This window comes from Apiospora kogelbergensis (genome assembly GCF_038363985.1).
Source record: "Apiospora kogelbergensis strain CBS 113332 chromosome Unknown utg000009l_segment0_segment0, whole genome shotgun sequence".
NCBI classification, from domain to species: domain Eukaryota; kingdom Fungi; phylum Ascomycota; class Sordariomycetes; order Amphisphaeriales; family Apiosporaceae; genus Apiospora; species Apiospora kogelbergensis.
In genome coordinates, this window is record NW_027117426.1 from 2,357,411 (window position 1) to 2,376,531 (window position 19,121).

Below are 19,121 nucleotides of genomic sequence, written 5' to 3' on the forward strand. Positions count from 1 at the left end.
TCTTCTTCACCCAAAGACAAGCTATTTTCTTCCCTCGTTGGTTTCACCGAATATAGACTAATGGCATGTCAGAATGCACTGTAAGTCTCTGTTATAAAGGCGAGGAATCTCAAACGCAAATGGAAACCAATACTCATCTTTTGCAGCCGAACATTGCATGTTTCAGTGGCGCAAACTGTGATATGGAACGGAAAACAAATTGGAGTGGCTTGACACCAAGACCTTCAGCACTCACCATGCAAAGGTGAGCTTGGATAACTTGCTGTTTAAAGGTACTAGGCCGCTAATTCAGAAACAAAAAACACAGCATTGCGCGGACCAGCTATCTGTTGAGTGCGAGGGCTGGGATTCGAAGACTGAACTGGAGCTGGGTTTTGGTCACTGTAACACGACGATATGGTAGCCCAGTAGTGGTATGAAAGGCGGCCAAGGAGACAGGCGTAACACACCGTAAAGAGCCATCTATGTGTCGTCAAAGGAGAGAAAGAATACTAAGCTATGTTTCACTTCCGACTTGAGGAAGTTAGCTAGTCCATATAAACCTGTTTACTTTAAAATACGCCATATCAAGGGTTGTTTGTAGTGCGTAGTCGTATATTTCGAACCTATGATCGGTACTTACGGTTTAGATAGACCAAGCGTCGATCTTCAGACTGCAGTATTCTCACATCATCACGCTTGTGCATCTGCAAAGGATCCAAAACGTCTCTAGATGTGATGCAGCCTAACGTTCGACTTAATTCGGTTCTCCAGATGGAGGACAGCAAGTATTGGCATATCATAGTTACGCAATGATAATCCCCTTCTGGCATATTGGTACTTTACGTTACTACGTTCCCTGCGGGTATGCGTCCCCCAATGTGCGATTACAACTAGTACCAAATTACTACCGCATAGTCAAACTTTCATGAGCTTATATTAAGAAGCTTGGCGGAACCCTTCCTAATGTATGTAAGCACTAGTCAAGTCGGTTCCTTCGGGAAGTAAAGAGAAGGATCGCAAAGAAGTTCCATAGCTAACGTATGCGTGCCTGTGACCAACGATGACTGGAAAGATAAAAAGTATTAAAATCAGAGCCATAACACTAGACGAGCAAATATCGTGTTCAGGCACGAACTAAGTAGTACTGCTACCTTGAAGCATACCACCAAGCCAATGGTAAGCGTTCCGGAAAAGAAATATCAAGTTGGTGTAAGTCACCACAATCACAACCGTCCCCCACAGAGAAAAGTTCCAAATATTTTAATTTCTATCCATGGCGCCTCTGTCTGGCTACACGGAGAAAGACGAATCGGCAAGTAGTCGATTGCTCTCTGACGATGGCGTCGATGATGTTCAGCCACTACTACCCAACCGGACGCGCTCGTAGTCAAATCTCCCACACTTAGCACTACCACTCTTTATGTCTTTGATATTGACAAACATTGTGAGTATCGCGGGGACATACTGGTTCACTACCAGAACATCCAGGAAAGTGGCGGAGCCGCCCGGGGGTATAGCGCCATTTCTGCGCCATCTGCCCCTGGAGCCAACGCCCTCCCGCATCAACACGCCGTTTTACGATAGAGAAAAAAGCATCTATCGTAAGCGTGGCTCGCCTGAAACAGAAAAGGCGTGGCGGGAGTTGACACAACTCGGTACATTTTCGGGCATAGTTTGATGACCAAGGCACGGCGAGCTAATGTAATGGTATCAGACGCGGGAGTGATGCTGGTGTCCAAGGAGGACGTGGTGGCATCCGATATTGACCCCGAGAGGCATGCCTACTGGGACAACCCGGAAGTTGGTCTGGTCGGCTATCCGGTCATTGTAGAAGCGGTTCACCAGCTTCACTGTCTCGTGAGTTCCCCTCTGCGAGCACATAATTGTTCGCCTAGCACACTAAGGAGTTTAACGTCTGCCCTCCACCAGAATCTCCTTCGCCGATACTCATACTTCAACTCCAATTTCACCTCAGAGCTCGAAGCCGAGTTACTCTCACGTACGACTCCCAAGTACCAAAAGTCTTTACGTCGGTAGGTCAACATGGCTCATACTGTCACCGTTTTGAATTTATACATGCCCAAGACCTCTGGAAGGTTAAACCAGCACATTACGTGCTTTCCGAAAGTCTTTATGTATTTGAATTAAGTATCCTATCCCTGCCCGGGTTGGTATGGCCTAGCGGTAGTATCACTATATTATTCTTAAAGGCAAGAGGGTTTAACTCCCTCTGGGGTCACTTTGTCAACCCTTTTTCGGGTCAAATAAATTTACCTTCTCCTTCTCCTTTTTGATTACCTAATATTTCTTAACGATCCTCTACCAATACTGGGAAACGTACCTTATATAATCGAGTCAACCACTGCTAATCAATCGATTTGTCATAGACCATTGCGTTGAGTATCTCCGGTATAGATTGATGTGGACCAGGGACGCGTGGATCGTCCCCTTTTTGTGGCTCGGACAAAACGGACGCATAGCCGCCGACATGTCGAGGATGCATATGTGCAGGAACTACGACACTATTCGTAAATTCGTCAAAGAGAAATCGACACCAAGACTAAGCGGCGGCGAGGTAAAACCCAAACCTGACGACTACGTCGTGATGGACTACGTGTAAGGTGCCCGCCCAATTCATCAATACCCAGCTCGACTATCGCAGCACAAAGGAGCAAACAGTTTATAGCCTGGCTATATTTGTAAGAAAGTCTTGTGTAACCTACTTTGTAAATGCACAGGAAACGTGATTATTGTCTTGGGGGGTAAAACTGTGTGCTGAGGAGTAGGAGAGACGTGTCAAATCTAAAGCCACTGGGTTAGGCGAAGAGCTTTACTTTGGCTCTCGCGGTGGCCGGCAACGTTTATAGTTATCCTCCTAGGGCCTCAATTCCGAGCTGCCATTTCTTATCGGGGATCTTTGTCCAGCTAGAGAGGGCGGTGGTATGTCGGCCGATCCGCATGCCGTTCCGTAGCTTAGCGGGCTTGACGACGGTGACGGTGGGCCGAAGGACCCGGGTGAGGCCGCCCTTATTCTACTCGCAGTTCCATAACATCTCCTTGCTGTGGCAGTCGCTGTCCCAAGCGGGACGGAGCACCACTAAGGGATGTTCTTTTGACCAGTGTCCGACAGCAGAGCCGCATGCTGCTATCCGTGGCATCCAAAAGGCCAGCTTCAGGTTTGTCGCATGTGTAGTAGCGCCACTGACTGAAGTTTGTGACATGGCTGGGCACTCGGATATAAAAATTACGTAAATGGGATCTGCCACGAGTGAAGACTTTGGGTGTGCGCATGGAAGGTGACCATTTGAGCAGAAAAGTGTAGCAGTAGGTACGCGGAATTGGGCTCGCCACAAGCGTTACGCGCCACGAATAGGTTGAGCCCCACCATTACTATCACAAGGCAACTTCAATCAACGAGGACGGACCGGCCTCAAGTATTCCTTCGATTATTTAATTCCTCACCCCCGGAAACACCCTTATCTTCCTCCACGATCGTCCACACTCTGATTATAGAAGCCTGGGGCTCACCGATACCGAAAGATGTCCGAATACTGGAAGTCAACACCGAAGTATTGGTGCAAGCATTGCAGTGTGTATGTTCGCGACACCAAGCTCGAGCGCCAAAACCACGAGTCCACGGGCAAGCACCAAGGCGCCATCAAGCGCTTCCTACGCGACATTCACCGCGGCCACGAGAACCAAGAGAAAGAGAAAGACCGTGCGAAGCGCGAGATCGACAGACTGAATGGCGTAGTGGGCAGCTCAAGCGCCGGCGCAAGTTCCTCGAACGCGTCGACATCGGCACCGCCAGCTTCGGCGCAAGCCACTACAGCGCAAAGGCAAAAACAATGGGAGCAGCTAGCGGATATGGGAATCGATGTGCCCACAGAGCTCAGAGGCAACATGGCCATGGCGGGCGAATGGACAGTGACCAACACGAAAGTTATTGACGATACCCCCAAGACAGACGAGAATGGCAACGTCAAGGTTGAGGCTGTTGCCACCGGGGTCCGAAAGCGACCGAAACGAGAAGGTGAAGACGAGGAAGAAGAAGCTCTCCAAGCTCTGTTCAAGAAGCCCAGGAAATGGGGACGTGATACAAAAGTCGCAGAAGAAGAAGACCTCGACCTGGATGCTTTGCTCAACACCAGTCTGAAGCAGGCGGAGACTGTGAAGCAAGATCAAGTAGAAAGTAAAAGCGGTAATGCAGCCAAGAAAGAGGAGGAAAAATCGCCTATTAAAGAGGAGTCCCCTGATGCCGACCAGGGAATATCAGCACCTGCCAAGACCGAAGAGAACACAACTGATACCGCTCCTGTCAAAGCAGAAGACACATCGGCTGCAGGAGTAGAAGTACCAGCAGTGGTGTTCAAGAAGCGAAAACCAAAGAACTTGCGACAGAAGTGACGGGTGCCAATGTCGACGCTGGAATCGTATCTCGGTTTGTGGTATCTGAACCTCCGAATCAGCCATAACTCCAATTCAAGTAGGGTTGAGTATTTGGAGACAATCAATGCCCATGCCCATGAGATGAGATCTATATGATCAAATCAAAAGACAGACGGGTGAGTTCTTGCCTTCTTTCCTCAAGATATCGTTGGCACCTTTTGCTCCAGTTCGTATCCCAATGTGATGGTTATGTATATTTCTCTATTACAAAGTCATTCTGTGTAGCCCATCGTACTATTCATGTACATCGTAGCTCACAGGACGACGTATCGTGCAGTTGGCGTAATGTCCTCCGAGTCTGACGTTCATCGACATCTACGGTACTAGTAGGTGAAGGCCCCCAAACGGATCACACAACTCTCAATTTGGTAACCTTGGGTACGGTGTCAGAGGTTCAGGTATCTAAGCCAGGCTCTCTTTGAAGAAATACATAGTGTAGCTTCTTGAATTGATACTTCACAATTTTATTTTGAAGTTCTTGTACTAATATAATTGGAATAGGATAAGAATATGCTGGTATTCCCAAACACCTATATCAACCCTCAGCCTCATGACAGATTCAGGGTTTGAAGACCATGTAGGCGGCTAGTGATCAACTGGATGGGCTTGAGAAACACTGAAACTGGCCAATACCTACTCGCTGTAAGCTTGCTGCGAGGAACTTGGTAAAAGTAGAAAATCCAGATCGGTCAAACGGCATTGAAACCAGTGTCGGTTTCTGGGAGGATTTTAGAACCGGGCTGCGGCGGCACGCATTTAGATTGTTGTTGTTGGTTTTGATTGTGTGGGCGTGAAGCAAAGGTGTCCAGGAAGGGCCTCGATTTCCAACTTCGCGTCCAAACCTGGTGTCACTTGGTTATGTATATTTTCTCCCCCATCTCCTTCTTTCCCGATACCTCTCACATCTACATCATTCCTTCAAATTCTTTCATTCTTAGCCTTCATCCAGATTGGCCTACACCCGAAGGAACCCAAGCTGTGCACCCTCAACACACAAGCCAACAGCTGTTCAACAAACACAGGTGCAACTGCCTACCCAATACCTCAATTACTTATTTGAGCCAAGTTGGAATGGTTTGTATATCAACATCGATGTCCATTGAAATATTAAGTGATCGTCAAAAAGATGGAGCTTGGCATTGACGACTTGTCAGCCTTGCTGTACCAGGTTGATCACATCTTCTTGCCACCGAAGTTACCACAGAATGATGATTACACAGTCGCCCAAAACCGTGCCTTAATCGACCATGTGCTCGACGCACTGCGACGATTCAAAGACGATGTCGAGGGACATCACTTATCTGACGTTCAACGTGCTATTCGAATGGTCTCGACGATGCTTCAATGCCGACCCGGGCGCAATCTAGACGTACAACAAGTTTGTTCCACATTGGATAATCTGACAGACGAAGGTAAATGTCGATTGAATGAAAACTATATATTCGCGCATAATACTGACTTGGCTAGGTGCCCTATCTTTCCAGCTCACTGCGCAGAATTTCGGCCTTCTTGTCACTAGGCGAGGTCAGACAATATATTTCGAGCAGTTCGAACTTCTGGCAAAAAATAAGGATGTTATGGCCTGTCAAGGGCGACTTCGAAGATTGTTCCCTTCGACCTGTATTGCCATGCAGTATCCGCAGTATGCGGCAAATGGGTTCACGTCTGCATTTGCCCAATGTCTTTTCAAGCTAGACAAGTCGACTCATCCGAGTTCCCGGCCCAAATCACAGGAAAAAGGTGAAGGTGAAGGGCATGAAGAACGCGACACAGTCGAGCCGCGTCTCTCCGCCATGCTCAATGGCTTTCTACGTGGCTTGGGTAGCGACAATAGGGTGATTCAGATCGAAAAACACAGCCGTGAAGAGGTTCTTTGGCACAATTCTGGACTACCCTGGCATCGTTCTGCTACCTGGTTGCTGATCCGGGTCAGCTTACAGTTGATATGGTGCAGAAATTCCGGAGCAATCAACAATAGCCCGCTGTTCAAAGGCTTTATCGCCGTTTTTATCGGATCCTGCGTGGCTCGGGCGCAGCAGTTGGGTGTTCCCGATCAACTGATGTACTGCATGCTGGCAAAACTCGATCGTCGTTGTCAGAAGCTATCCCAGTTGCCCTATTTTGAGAACATTAAGCCCCGCTGGCTCGACTATTGTTCGAACGTTCAATCTGCCTCGATCCAATCCCTTGAACAGCGGTGGAAAGATATACAGCAATCCGACAAACGCCATCTACCGCTCGAGGAGCTCAAAACATTATCGTTCCCGACAGATTCTGCTCTGGAGATACCCAGCTTGAGAGGGTACTTGTCAGAAATCCAAAAGCCCAAACAACTTCGTCCGACCTCCGAATATCTCCTGGCAGCTATGCATTCTTGAGGACAGAAGGAATCGAGCCTCCCAGAATAGCCACTGAAAAGGGTTATGTGTTCCTTACATTAGCTAATTTTGAAGTGTGGATCGACAGGAGCCTCGCAGAATGGCTGGAGACCAAAATAAATGAGAAGACTACGTGTGGAAAGCTTTCTGAGATGATGGGAAAGTACCACTATCTCGCCTCAGAAGCGTATAGGCAAAACCCGTTCAACTTATCAGTCATGTGGCTCTCCATCTTGGAGTTATGGGTTGCTTGTGACAAAACAGCCACTCACCAAGTGCCTCTCCTTGCGGAGTACACGATTGACGTCCCTTGTAACCTCCTGCAAAGGCTGGTTCTCCCGTCCCTTTCTTTGATGGAGCGATTATATGATGTCGAATCGTATCTTCAAAAAAGGCATTCATTTAAACCTGGGCATCCACATATATTCAGCGAGTTCGGAAACCCCAACTCCTTTGCTGTGCAATTCTACCAAAACTCTGCGCATCATCAGTCAATCCACCAGAACATCGTGGCAGCTGCTGATCTAAAGGAAACCGCCAAAGTTGCAGAGCTTGCACACATGAAAACCGAGTATAACCAACTGCAACGCGAGTACAGTAGCGTTTCCCACCAGAGACAGCAAGCCACCGAGGATCATGCCAAGGAAGATTATCCTCAGGAATATGTTCCTATCGAAGAAATATGCATAGAAGGATGCCTCAAGTGCTGCCTCGAGAAACGAATGACGAATATGAAGATTTCTGTGTACGAGAGGCCTTTACCCAGCACCGAATGCGAAGCCAAAGCCGTGGTCTTCGAACTTCAAGTCCCCGATGCCATTACTGCATGGCGTAACAGCACCCTGAAACTCCTTGTTGATGAGATTGAATCCAATGACTCGGCATCTCGCAATCCAGTGTACAATCTTCATTCTACCTATTATTATTCGGAGCTAGCCGGGTATGACCAGAACGTCACTGACCGTCTTCAAATCCTTTCGGTAAAGAAACCATATACCGCGGAACACGGCAATGAACAGCCTGTCTCCGAGGCAACTGAAGCTTCTGTGTGCGCGCCGCATGGCTGTCAGTACGCATACTATGACCAAGGCAATGAACAACTGCGTTCCGCTGGCCGTTCATGCGCGAGACTGGAGGCCATGAAATTCAAAATTCCTCCAAGCTGCTCATTGGCCAATCTATCGACATTCCCCCTACCGAATTGGATACGGGGATACAGCCATACTTCGAATGAAATTATTGCTCAACAATCAGTCTGTCCTGCCTATATGACCCTTGAAAGCTTTAAGGCATTTGGGCACATTCGGTCCGGCCATCGCCTCCAATGGCGAAATATCTTGGCTCAGCTGGCAATGCCTTCCGTGGATTTCAATCAAATTGATACAGCTCTTGTCGTTCTTCAAGCAATCAGTGAGGCAGGTCCTCCTTGCGCTGATGTTCCCCCAAACAAGCTTCGAGATTCACACAAACTGTTGAACGAACGAACGTTTGCCTTCAGTCTACTCGAGAATCTTCGGGCCACTTTTCAACGAGTACGCAGTAGTTGGGAGTGCGACGTCACCATGCTGGTTCTCTCGCATATCTGCACAAGGCTCTTGTGCACATCGCGCGACTCAGAAATCCAACATGCATGCAGAGCCCTTCTGTCGGAGCTGCGATTCACCGCACGGAACTGGGCGATGTCTCTCTCTAACAGGGCAGATGAATCTGTTCCTGGAAGAGAGGTTGAAGACTTCAGCCGTCGGGTATTGGCCATGTCACTTGTCTGTTCCAGTACATTCTCAGCTGATCTCGACGAATCGGAGTCCATTTTCCGAGAGAGTGATTCAGTCACTTGTTTTCTCGAGATATCTATCTTGATTCATGATCATCGTCAATCACTTGACATCAATAGCCAAGACAAAGCAGATGGGAAAGACGTGCCCGGAGCCGCCACCCAATTAGGAGATGCAAATTCACAGTCCCCCCTGCTTATCATTGCTATGCAATCATGGCGCAGACAGTGTTATCTGTTCCAGCCGCACTTGGTAAAAAAAGCACACCAAAACCGTGTTTGCCTAGATAAAGCCATTGGGACTTTTGTGGCAGCATATACTCCAGGCATGGCATGGAGTGAGGGTGGAGCTGGTTACCAGCATATTATGACGTCCAATTGTTGTTCGTCTGATATCGAAGAGAATCCTTCGGTTACATTGGACCTGCTTGAGGGTGGTCTCCTTATCGGAGGGCGGCCTGTCTCGCGACTCCCACCCGAGTATTGTCAAGACTCGACTTTCAAACACCTGTTTGGTGAGCAATCCTTGAAAGTATCGCCTTCTCAGGAATTCGATATGCAGTTCACTGCGACACGCGAAAAAGAAGGCTGGATTATTCATTTTGCTATGAAGAACAAGCAATTGGTCATTCGGGCGTGCAATGGTGGATCGAAATAGGACTTCATTCCATCAGAAGTTTTGCATGGCGACTTCCCAGAACCCATGATAATATCCTACAGTCATTGGATAAACGTTGAAACTGGCGTCCTGGAATTCAGGCCTTGGAAGCACCCCTGGTACTCCGAGGGTTCTCTCTGGCGTGCAGATACGACATCGGCCCAGACGACCTTAGTAAAGGATGAAAAGGTCCTGATTGACTGCAAAAGCAACACAGCAAAATGCATTGGCCGAGTTTTGGAGACTTTGGAGAAACCAGATTTTGTCACGATCCTTCTTGACAAAGCCAAATCTGAGCTGGAAGTTGACCTTCCCCGTTACGATTTGGCATTTACCCTGGAGCCAGGGACCTCAACTCTACGATGCAAAAAGTATCCCGGGATGTGTATCGACAGCTTCCAGTCTGTTGGATCGCTGATTGGATTGAACAGCAAGCTTGTATTGCGGCCGCAATACGACGAGCCAAGTAGGAGGAAAGCAGTCATCATACCCTATGGGGCCCCCACGTTTGCGGAAACGGTTCTCACCCTGTCACAAACGTGAACCCAACTGAGTCTAAAGTCACAGAAGATTGCGCTCCGGGCATGGCGCGCCATACGTACCTTTATTACGAAGCAGATGTCCTTCTTGGGCGACTCGTAGACAACGGCTCATTGCGAAGCAAATTGCTGCTCTGTCATCTTCATGCGGCAACCTCATATTGTCTAGCTGATCCATTGACTGGTCGTACTGGCACCGAAGAAGCCTTACGGATCTTGAAGTCTGCAGCAGTGGTGTCCTTTCCGCGGCTGGATCCTATGGAAGCTGAATTACTTCTTGGCATCGCTAAGCTCAGTCCGGTGCGCAACTTTTATCCAGGGGTGGCTTGATGGAGATGCAAAGAGTTATTTGGGATAATACTCTACATCCGTTGGCGCAGAACGACGAGTTCCGGCAGGTGGTAAGGGTCATCCTGCAACAAGCAACGTTATGCGAAAGCTACTTCCATCATGCTCAAAGCTTTCACATACCACAAGAATCAAACGCACAGCTGGCGAGCCGTGCTTTGATTCGTAACTCTGTGTTTAGAGTCGATGGCTTCGGTGCTGAGTACTTCACGAATACCCAGGACTGCGCCTATCAGAATCGAGATATTATCGCAGGATCTTCAACGGAACAGCCCGAGCAGCGACTTTGCCACGTCACCAAGTTGTTGTTATCTCAAGATGCATGTCTTGTTGAGCCCTTGCCGAATGTAACAGACATTCTATGCAGTATCTACGTCGTTTTGAATGGCGAAGTCTTGGATTCTCCTAGCCACTCAGATATCCCGTTCGGCGGATTCGATATACAATGGCTGAATGCGCCAAAACATAGTATCGGCTTGAATTGGCGTGGATTGCACCGTTACCTGACCACGGTCAATACTAGAGAGTCAAGGTTCAAATTGATGACTCTCTTTGGTGGCCTTATTTTTGCGCCGGAGGCGGATTTTGCAATTATTCAGCTGCTACTTACGCTGGTTTGTTGCCCGGATGCTCGTCATCAAGTACATCCGGAACACGATACTTTCCAGCTAAGTGACGGGGACGGATACGACCAGGGAAAGATCTTGGAGTGCATTGGCAACAAGTCTATAGCAATCGAGCAGACCCCGGAATGGCAATTGCAGCAGGATCATTCGGAAACAAGACGAAACTTCAACAAACGCCGGAAAGCGGCGTGGCAAGCAAAATTGGAAATCGTGAAACATGCTTTCGAGGCACCGCTGCACGCACAATTTCCAGATCGACCGATGGCGCCCACATCAGATCGAATAGGCCTATACATCAACATTGAAGGTGCCATGGGCGGAATTCGAAAGTTATTTCGATCATGGGTGCGGAACAAGCAATTCCGCAGCTACATCAACTCTATCGTGAATACGGCCGTTAGATCGCCATTAAGTCCACATCATGTTATCGAAAGTGGCTTTACCTATCACCTGCTGTCTATGGCATCTCCAGCAGCACACGTCATGGCCTCCGATTTATTCTCAGAGCCTGCACCCAGAATCAGTTGCCAGCCCCCTTTCCAAGAAAGTGACTTGCGATTAAGATCAACACGCCCGGACAGTGGGGATGGACATACCAATTGGGCCCTACAGACCTCCCGCCCGTTGATTGAATCCCTGCGATCCATGGCGAAGGGCTTATACGAACTGCAATATGTGGAAGAGCTTGAAAATAGCTTTGAAAGCTTCCAAGCCGTAAGAGGTGGTGAACCCCTCGTACAGCTGACGTTCGACCCTGATACGGTCTCAAGAAGACTGCGACACAATTTGCAACGATGTACCCAAGAGGTCGACTACTTTCAGTCAATCATCTTCGACAGCTTCGAACGCCAAGCTAATCGCTTAATCCCACACTCAAAACATTTCTTCCCAAGAATCAGTCCTGTGTTTCTCTTACAGCGGCTAAACAAGAACCATTGGCCGAACCTGCCGGGCCCATGGCGATGTTGCATTACCAACTATGCGCGTGCCTTGACCCATTTGCAAAGAGCACAACGAATGATGGGTCTTATTAGAAACAAGCTTGGCTTCATAAAGGAACTCCAGAATGTCGGCCATTCATGGGAACTGGAGAGATTTCCCGATTCTCTCCTTATGGAGGTCGAAAGCGGACTAATAATCAGAGATGTTCAAGAGGAAGTTGCGACATCAATGCGCCAGTCAGATGGGAACCGCGTCATGCAGCTAAATATGGGCGAGGGCAAATCATCAGTCATAGTACAAATCGTCGCTGCATACTTGGCCGACGGAAAGAGGCTTGTCAGGGTCATTGTGGCGAAGCCGCAATCTAAACAGATGCAGCATATGCTCGTCACAAAGCTCGGCGGTCTTCTAGATCGCCAGGTCTTTTCTTGCCCTTCTCACGGTTCACCAAGATGGACGAGCTCCAAACCACCTATCTTCAGAGTCAGCTCGAAAAGTGCCAAAAGGAGTGTGGCGTCCTTCTTGTGCAACCGGAAGAGCTGCTATCATTCAAGCTGATGGGCCTGGAACACGTTGGCGCGCTCAAACCTGAAGGTACAGAACAGGACGATGGCGACGTGATGACTACAGGCCACCGAATGATGGAAACGCAAAAATACCTCGACAAATTCTCCAGAGACATAATTGATGAAAGCGACGAAAAGTTCAGCGTCAAATTTGAATTGGTCTACACTATTGGGACCCAACGACCTATCGAGATGAGTCCCGACCGATGGCTTGTCATTCAGCATGTTCTCACATTGGTGGCTAGGTTCGCGTCAGATGTTAAAAGGTCACACCCCGATGGGATACAGCTCCAAGCCGCAGAGTCGGGTCAATTCGCGCCACTTCGATTCCTTTCAGAAGATTCTGGCCGTGTGCTGTTGCAGACGGTAGCCCGTCATATTCGCGATAACGGATGTCATTGCTTGCCAATGTCGCATCAAAGCAAAGAGGTTCGAGACTGTATCTTCTCTTGCATTACTCAGCTCAGTGTCAATGACGATATCATCAAGCGTATGGAAGGCACGACCCATGGTTTCCTCAACGATATAACAAAAAACATCCTCCTTCTACTGCGAGGCCTGTTCGCACATGGCATCCTGTCATTCGCATTTGGGCAGAAAAGATGGCGAGTAAACTATGGACTCGCCACGCGGACCCCTCCCACAATGCTCGCTGTTCATTATAGAGCCAAAGACTCGCCCGCTCCACGCTCGGAATTCAGCCACCCGGATGTCGTGATAGTATTGACGTGCTTGTCATATTATTACGGTGGGCTATCAGCCGACGAAATGGACACGACCTTCGAGCACCTTGAACGCTCTGACCAGTCGTCGACCGTCTATGGTGAATGGGTCGCCGGCTCCTCGTCACTGGAGCCAGCCTTCCAGCAGCTTTCTAGTATCAACCGCAAGGACCGTTCTCAGTGCTTGAACCACGTGTTCCCTGCTTTGAGGCGCACAAAAGCTGTCGTGGATTACTACCTAAGCAAAATAGTCTTCCCAAAGGAGTGCAAGGAGTTCCCACGCAAATTATCTGCTTCGGGATGGGATCTGGCAAAACCAAGGCCCCAGGCAGTTACCGGCTTCAGCGGTACTTGTGACTCCAAGTATGTTTTGCCTACAGATATCGCACATATCGACCTATCTTCCCAAATGCATACCAACGCGACTGTCCTCGCCAACCTGTTGCGCCAAGAGAACACGGTGAAAGTCCTTGAACCAGATTTCAGTAGCGAGGAGCTGCTCGAAGCCGTTGTAAGCAGCGAATTGCCCGTACAAGTTATACTCGATGTGGGCGCATTGATAATTGACTTGGAGAACGACGAGGTTGCACGGAAATGGCTTGAAATGACACCAAATGCGGACAAGGAAGCCGTCATTTTCCTGAATGGAGACGACGAGATGCTTGTGATGGACCGGAGTGGTTTCGTTGAGCCATTCTTGACATATTCGTTTGTTGCCAATACAGACGCCTGCTTTGTTTTCCTCGACGAAGCGCACACGCGTGGGATTGACTTGAAGTTGCCCGATCACTATCGCGCCGCAACTACATTGGGTCCAAAGTTGACCAAGGACAGGCTAGTTCAGGCGTGCATGAGGCTGAGAAACCTCGGAAAGGGGCAGTCTGTTATCTTCCTCGTGCCTAAGGAAATCCAAGAGAGGATGAACGCGGTCCGGTCCTGCCCCAACGCGTCCATTCAGGTATCCGATGTCCTCTGTCGGTCGATCTTAGAGACCTGGGCCGACACCCGACAGAGTGTACCGCTATGGGCCCAGCAGGGTCTACGACATCAGCGACAAGAGGCAATCTGGGACAGAGAAATTGCACGCAGCACCGCCGATGATATTTCTGGTGTTACCGAAGAAGTTATTCGGGGCTACTTTGAAGACGAAGGAATGAGTCTAAGGCAAAGATACTGCCCTACGACCCAGGCAACCGGCAACGTGCTGCTAGACCAGTTACGAAGCTCTAGTTCATCCGAACGGTCAACCCAGATCGGATTAATTCGGGCCAAGTGCGAACAGTTCGGTATCACGAATCTTGCTTCGACCTCTCTCCAAGAAGAGCAGGAGCGAGAGTTGGCCACTGAAGTTGAAGAAGAACGCGATGTGCAAAATCCTGGTGCAGTTCAGCCGCTGGAGCACAAAATACAATCTCGAGTTGAGAGGATGGTAACTCAAGGTGAACTGCGAGCCCCCGAACTACAAGAGAACATCTTCAGCGAGCTTTCCAGTCCCTTTGTGCCAGCAGCGGCGTATCCCCGAATGTCCTGGACGGTTTTGGCCAAAGTCTAATCGTGACCACCGACTTCTCCAAGACCGTCAAGTTAGATAAGTCATCTAGCCCTGATGCGTTCCAGCGACCGGTCCAGTGGATCTTGACATTCAATAACCCGCCACATGCACGTACCATGATGGTCATTCTGAGTCCGTTCGAAGCCAACGAGCTGTTGCCACTGATCGAGAAAAGCACGCATGTCTTCCTCCACTTGTACCTACCGCGATCAAACCTGGCGATACCAAGCCTGCAGCATCTCAAGTTGCACGTGACCCCGCCGCTCCCAGATGGCTGGGAAGCACCTCGTGATCTTGTCATGAACTTGAATCTATTTGCCGGGCAGACTTACCTCGAAGGCTTCGAGGAGTACAGGAAGGTGTGCGCGTACCTGGGATTGTCTATCAGCCCGAACGAAGGAAACGCAGCTGTCGCCATGGATGGGTTTGTAGGCAGGCTCCAGTTCCCGGGTTGCTTGTTTACAGAAAGCCCCACGGCATTTCTTCACTACGTCATGGCGAATGTACGACGAAACCGCCAGGACATCAGCAGAACACACGTTGGCCGCATGTTAGCTGGTGAGATATTGACGGAGGCAGATTTCCAGAAGTCGCCGTAACGAAGGGCGGAATAGCTTGGTGACATGTACCAATCTAGGACGATCGTATCGTTCTGGGAGTTAGTGTGAAAGGAAGAGAGCTGAGAGGAAATTCAAATTTGCTAGGAATTCGCATAAAAGCAAGGGAAACATTACAAAGTGAGGGCAAATCACATAAGAAACTTGACCATTGCGGTTGAGCTTGCATAGACAAAGAGATATTGCTGTATTTTGCGACGCTAAATGTGACTTGTTCGTTCGTAAGCCGTCTGGAACACTCGATTTCCTTTACCTGCCTACACAGCATCTCGGTCGCATGCGTGCGGAAGCCTTGCTACTCGCCACCGTGTTTTGTTGGATTTGGACGGCTTGGCGAGCGATGAGGTTGATATTTATCTGGGTATCGGTAAGGGGAAAGTTAGGGTCGTCTTACCATTACCCATATGCAGATGGTCGTGGTTGAGGCTCGAGGTTTGAGTTCCGTTAGAGACTAATCACGCCAAGCCATCGAATCTCGCTGATGGCCTTGGTGTTCCAGACATCAGAGCCTAGGGATGGGAAAGCGGACATGCTCATGGTGGTTTCTTAGTGGCAACTTACCTGATCGAGGTTCAGTATACTAAGTAGCAAACCGATTACGGGGGGTAGCTTAGCCGTCTTTGGCTTCAATACACCCATCTGCCTTTCGGTACGTCTGTCTTTCACCATTGTTGTGGTCGTCACAAACAGGGGCATCGCTGGCGTGGATTGCTGTAAGTCGGATAACAAAGCACATTGCGTATTTGATCTGACGTCTAAGATGCACCTAGGCTGGCCATGAGTTCCGGCATCTCCGTCATTTCCGTGACATGAACGGATGAACTTGTCAGTTGGCCCTTCATTCAGGCCTGACCCAGAATCGGGGTTTCTCCGAGGCAGAACAACCCGAGGTGAAATCTGGCTTCCGTTTCAGCCATGCCACGATACAAGGCCCGACTAACACCCAGCCCCGACATGACAGGAGCCATGCGCCCCCTTTTTCTCCCCCCTCCAAGCACAGCCTCAACAACCCTTCACTCACTTTGGTCAGGTGGCTCCATCTGCGTATCCCAACTTGGCTCTGAGTGGAAATGCTTATGAGGCGCCCACCAAGAAAGCTCGCCAAATTACTGCAAGAAAGGCAATATCCCATAGTTGCCGCGGCATTCGTCGTTATGCGCGACGACTTCGCCAATGCCGCTCCCCGCTCTCTCCGCCGCGATGAACCAATGGCACCAGCGGAGTTCCAGAATCTCCGCTGCTCCTTCAAGTCAGCTAGCTGCTCCTTCAAGTCAGCTAGCTGCTCCTTAGGTTAGGCGTTCCAGAACCGGCAATTTACATGGCACGGAAAGCCTCATCGCCACGATTCTGGAAGAAAACCAACTGTGGTGTACCTTGATAGAGACAGCCTGAGAGAGGCCGTGTAAGTGGGTGTTGACCAATCGGGCCGCGCGGAAGCCCCATGGGGCACAGCCCACCAAGGAAAGAGTAGGCAAAATCCAAGAAAAGAGAGAGAGCTGCCTGCTTGCGATGACGCAAGCGCATTCCTAACGGCCACGAATCAAACGGGGGGAACGTGTGGTCAGTTGTCGAATGTCTCATCTGCCGGGCGTCGCGAACAATCGAGAGGCCGACATGCACTCTATTACTCAAGGTGCATCGTATAGTGCTGCATGAAGTTCAGAGAAGAGCGGTGGCATGACTCGTTAGGTACCGGCATCTGGCACTTCTGTTGCTTCTCGAAGCGTTCTAAGCGCAGAGGGGGGTAGAGTAGAAATTCAGTAGCCTTGCCAGCTTGACAGCTTGACAGGATGAAGCTGGATAGTAAGCTGCCGATGGGATGGGATCCACTGCAGTCGACGATGACGGTTGATTATCGTGAAAGCCTTGGGGCATGCACTTGCCGCAATCCCATCGGAGCTGTATACACAGACCAGGCCAATAAGCACCGGCCAGCAAAGCCGAATTGCTTACTCGCCGCGCATGGTGGTACGTTGGCAGATTGAGGTCGAGAGTCGAGGCCCCATTGCGTGCGCGGCCGTTCGCCCGTCCGATCCGATGCGGTCCGCCAGATCAGGCAAGTCAGGCCCCAAGTCCAGATCCGAAGCATCAAGTGCAGTGCGAGCAACAGCAACACACCGACTAGCGATTGGGAGAAGTTTTCTCCAATGCATGGTGAGTGGCACATATAAGGAAGGCACTGTGGGTGAAGCGCAATTGGTCGTTGGCTTGGTTCACCGCTCAGCTCCTTCAGGTTGGTGGTAAGGAAGTGCACTTTCGGCCAATGCGGTGCACGCAGTAGTAAGAAAATCGATGTGCAGTTGCAGTGCGGCCCGCTATGTATGGGAAGACTCGTATCGTAGTACGCTTATGGCGATGAAATCAATAATATTGGGCGATGCCGCTGGTGGCGGCATATTTGAGTGCATACATGATTGATACAGGAGACAAGACACGTACCTCAGGGCGCAGTTTCCCATGCTTTATGCACAATATTCCGCATTCGGCTTGGGGGTTCGGGCCATCAAGAAAAAAAAGGAAGCCAGACAAACAAGCAACGAGTCAATCGATAAATCATGCAATCACTTGATAGAAAGGACTAGGGAAGAAGCGACGCTATGCCGAGGCAAAGGAGCAGGAAAAGGAAAGGCTGTTCAAAGAAAAGCCAAAATCTTGGTTGGCCTGCAGCATCTTGCATATTTGCTGCATAGGTAAACTCAATCATTGGCTGTCGTCCCGTAGGTTATCCATGCGGTAGCGCCGAATGCGATGCTGCAAGACGGCCAGAGGAAAAGAAAAAGCCACAATGCAACGGCGGGGCCGGCTGCCGAGGGTCGACGAGCGATCAATACTGATTGACTGCATGACGGATCAGGAACCCAACCCGGAGGATCGAGTTGAGGTGTTACACGTTGATTGCCTTGGGCTGAAGCACCCGAAACTGACTCATGAAAATGGTAGGTTAAGAAAACATACCGACTGACCGCAGGCATTAGTTAGTTAGTACCTGGCGCCGACTATTTTCGTTCCCGCGGTCAGATCATCTATTGATTTATAGAATCCTCTGGACCGCTACGAACCATTACTTAGGTCAGCAGGGCCAGTCAGCCGCCCGCCCCAAGATGAAAGAAAGAATGAAAGAGTAGGGATATTGGGGAGAACGCTCGAATCATGATAATTCTGCCAGCCCTGAGCGAACAAACAATTGCTATGCTGTGCGTGCTGTTTGTTGGTTCTGATATCAATCGCCAATGAGTGCCCCCTGGCCCCTGGCCCCTGCCGTACATGGACCCCGAAAAACCACATCTCCTGGACCCTGCAAATCCCAAGGTGAACAAGAGCGCGAACCTGTGTAAGCTACCTTATTTATTCTTTGCTGGAGGATCTGACATGCATTGCATTACATGTACGCACCCTTCTTTCTTTTAATACCAACATCATCCCAACGTCTAAAACCACTGCAGCAATGCAAGAGAAACCCCATGGTTCTGTGTAATTATAGAAATATAGTAATTGGCACCGACTCTTTCTCCGCCGGCGACGGCGACGAAGTCTATGTTCTTTTTTTGGCCTGTCGCCCGTGTGCAAGTCCAGCAAGTCAGTGCTTGCTGTCTGGTTTGGGAGAGGCAACTTGTGGGCACGGATGCGATTCAGGTCGGTGGGATGACGTTTTTGGGAGGCGTAGCTGCATCCCGCAACCTGGATTGCAACCTCGGGGCCAGGGCCGTGTATCTATTTTCGTGTGACCAAAACAAGGATTGCAGGGCACCTTTTCAAGCATTCCCAGATCGCCAAGCATGTATTCTGAACAATATTGAATACATTGCGGGCTGATCCAACCTGGCCCCATCTCATACTGTGCGGCATTGATTACGGGCCAAATAAATCATGGCCCCGGGGTCTAAAGCCCGGTATCGAAGTTCACTGTGCAAGAGTGGGTAGTAGACTTGTTGTGGTGGTAGTAATAGATTGGCTTCATGTCATGATTC

General features: G+C 49.6%; 2 protein-coding genes across 2 annotated transcripts; both read left to right on the forward strand.

Moving 5' to 3' along the window:
* Positions 1-3,522: 3,522 nt before the first annotated feature.
* On the forward strand, positions 3,523-4,389 carry PG998_013831 (uncharacterized protein; the record flags this gene model as incomplete). The annotated part of the gene is made up of 1 exon (XM_066880647.1): positions 3,523-4,389. One exon carries the CDS (start codon positions 3,523-3,525, stop codon positions 4,387-4,389), a length of 867 nt encoding a protein of 288 aa, XP_066724786.1.
* Positions 4,390-5,557: 1,168 nt separating this feature from the next.
* On the forward strand, positions 5,558-15,135 carry PG998_013832 (uncharacterized protein; the record flags this gene model as incomplete). Its single annotated transcript, XM_066880648.1, has 9 exons — positions 5,558-5,843; positions 5,899-6,733; positions 6,796-9,098; positions 9,258-9,707; positions 9,950-10,080; positions 10,272-10,742; positions 10,797-12,116; positions 12,179-14,413; positions 14,464-15,135. The coding sequence occupies 9 exons, from the start codon at positions 5,558-5,560 to the stop codon at positions 15,133-15,135; spliced, it is 8,703 nt and encodes a 2,900-aa protein (XP_066724787.1).
* Positions 15,136-19,121: the final 3,986 nt, after the last annotated feature.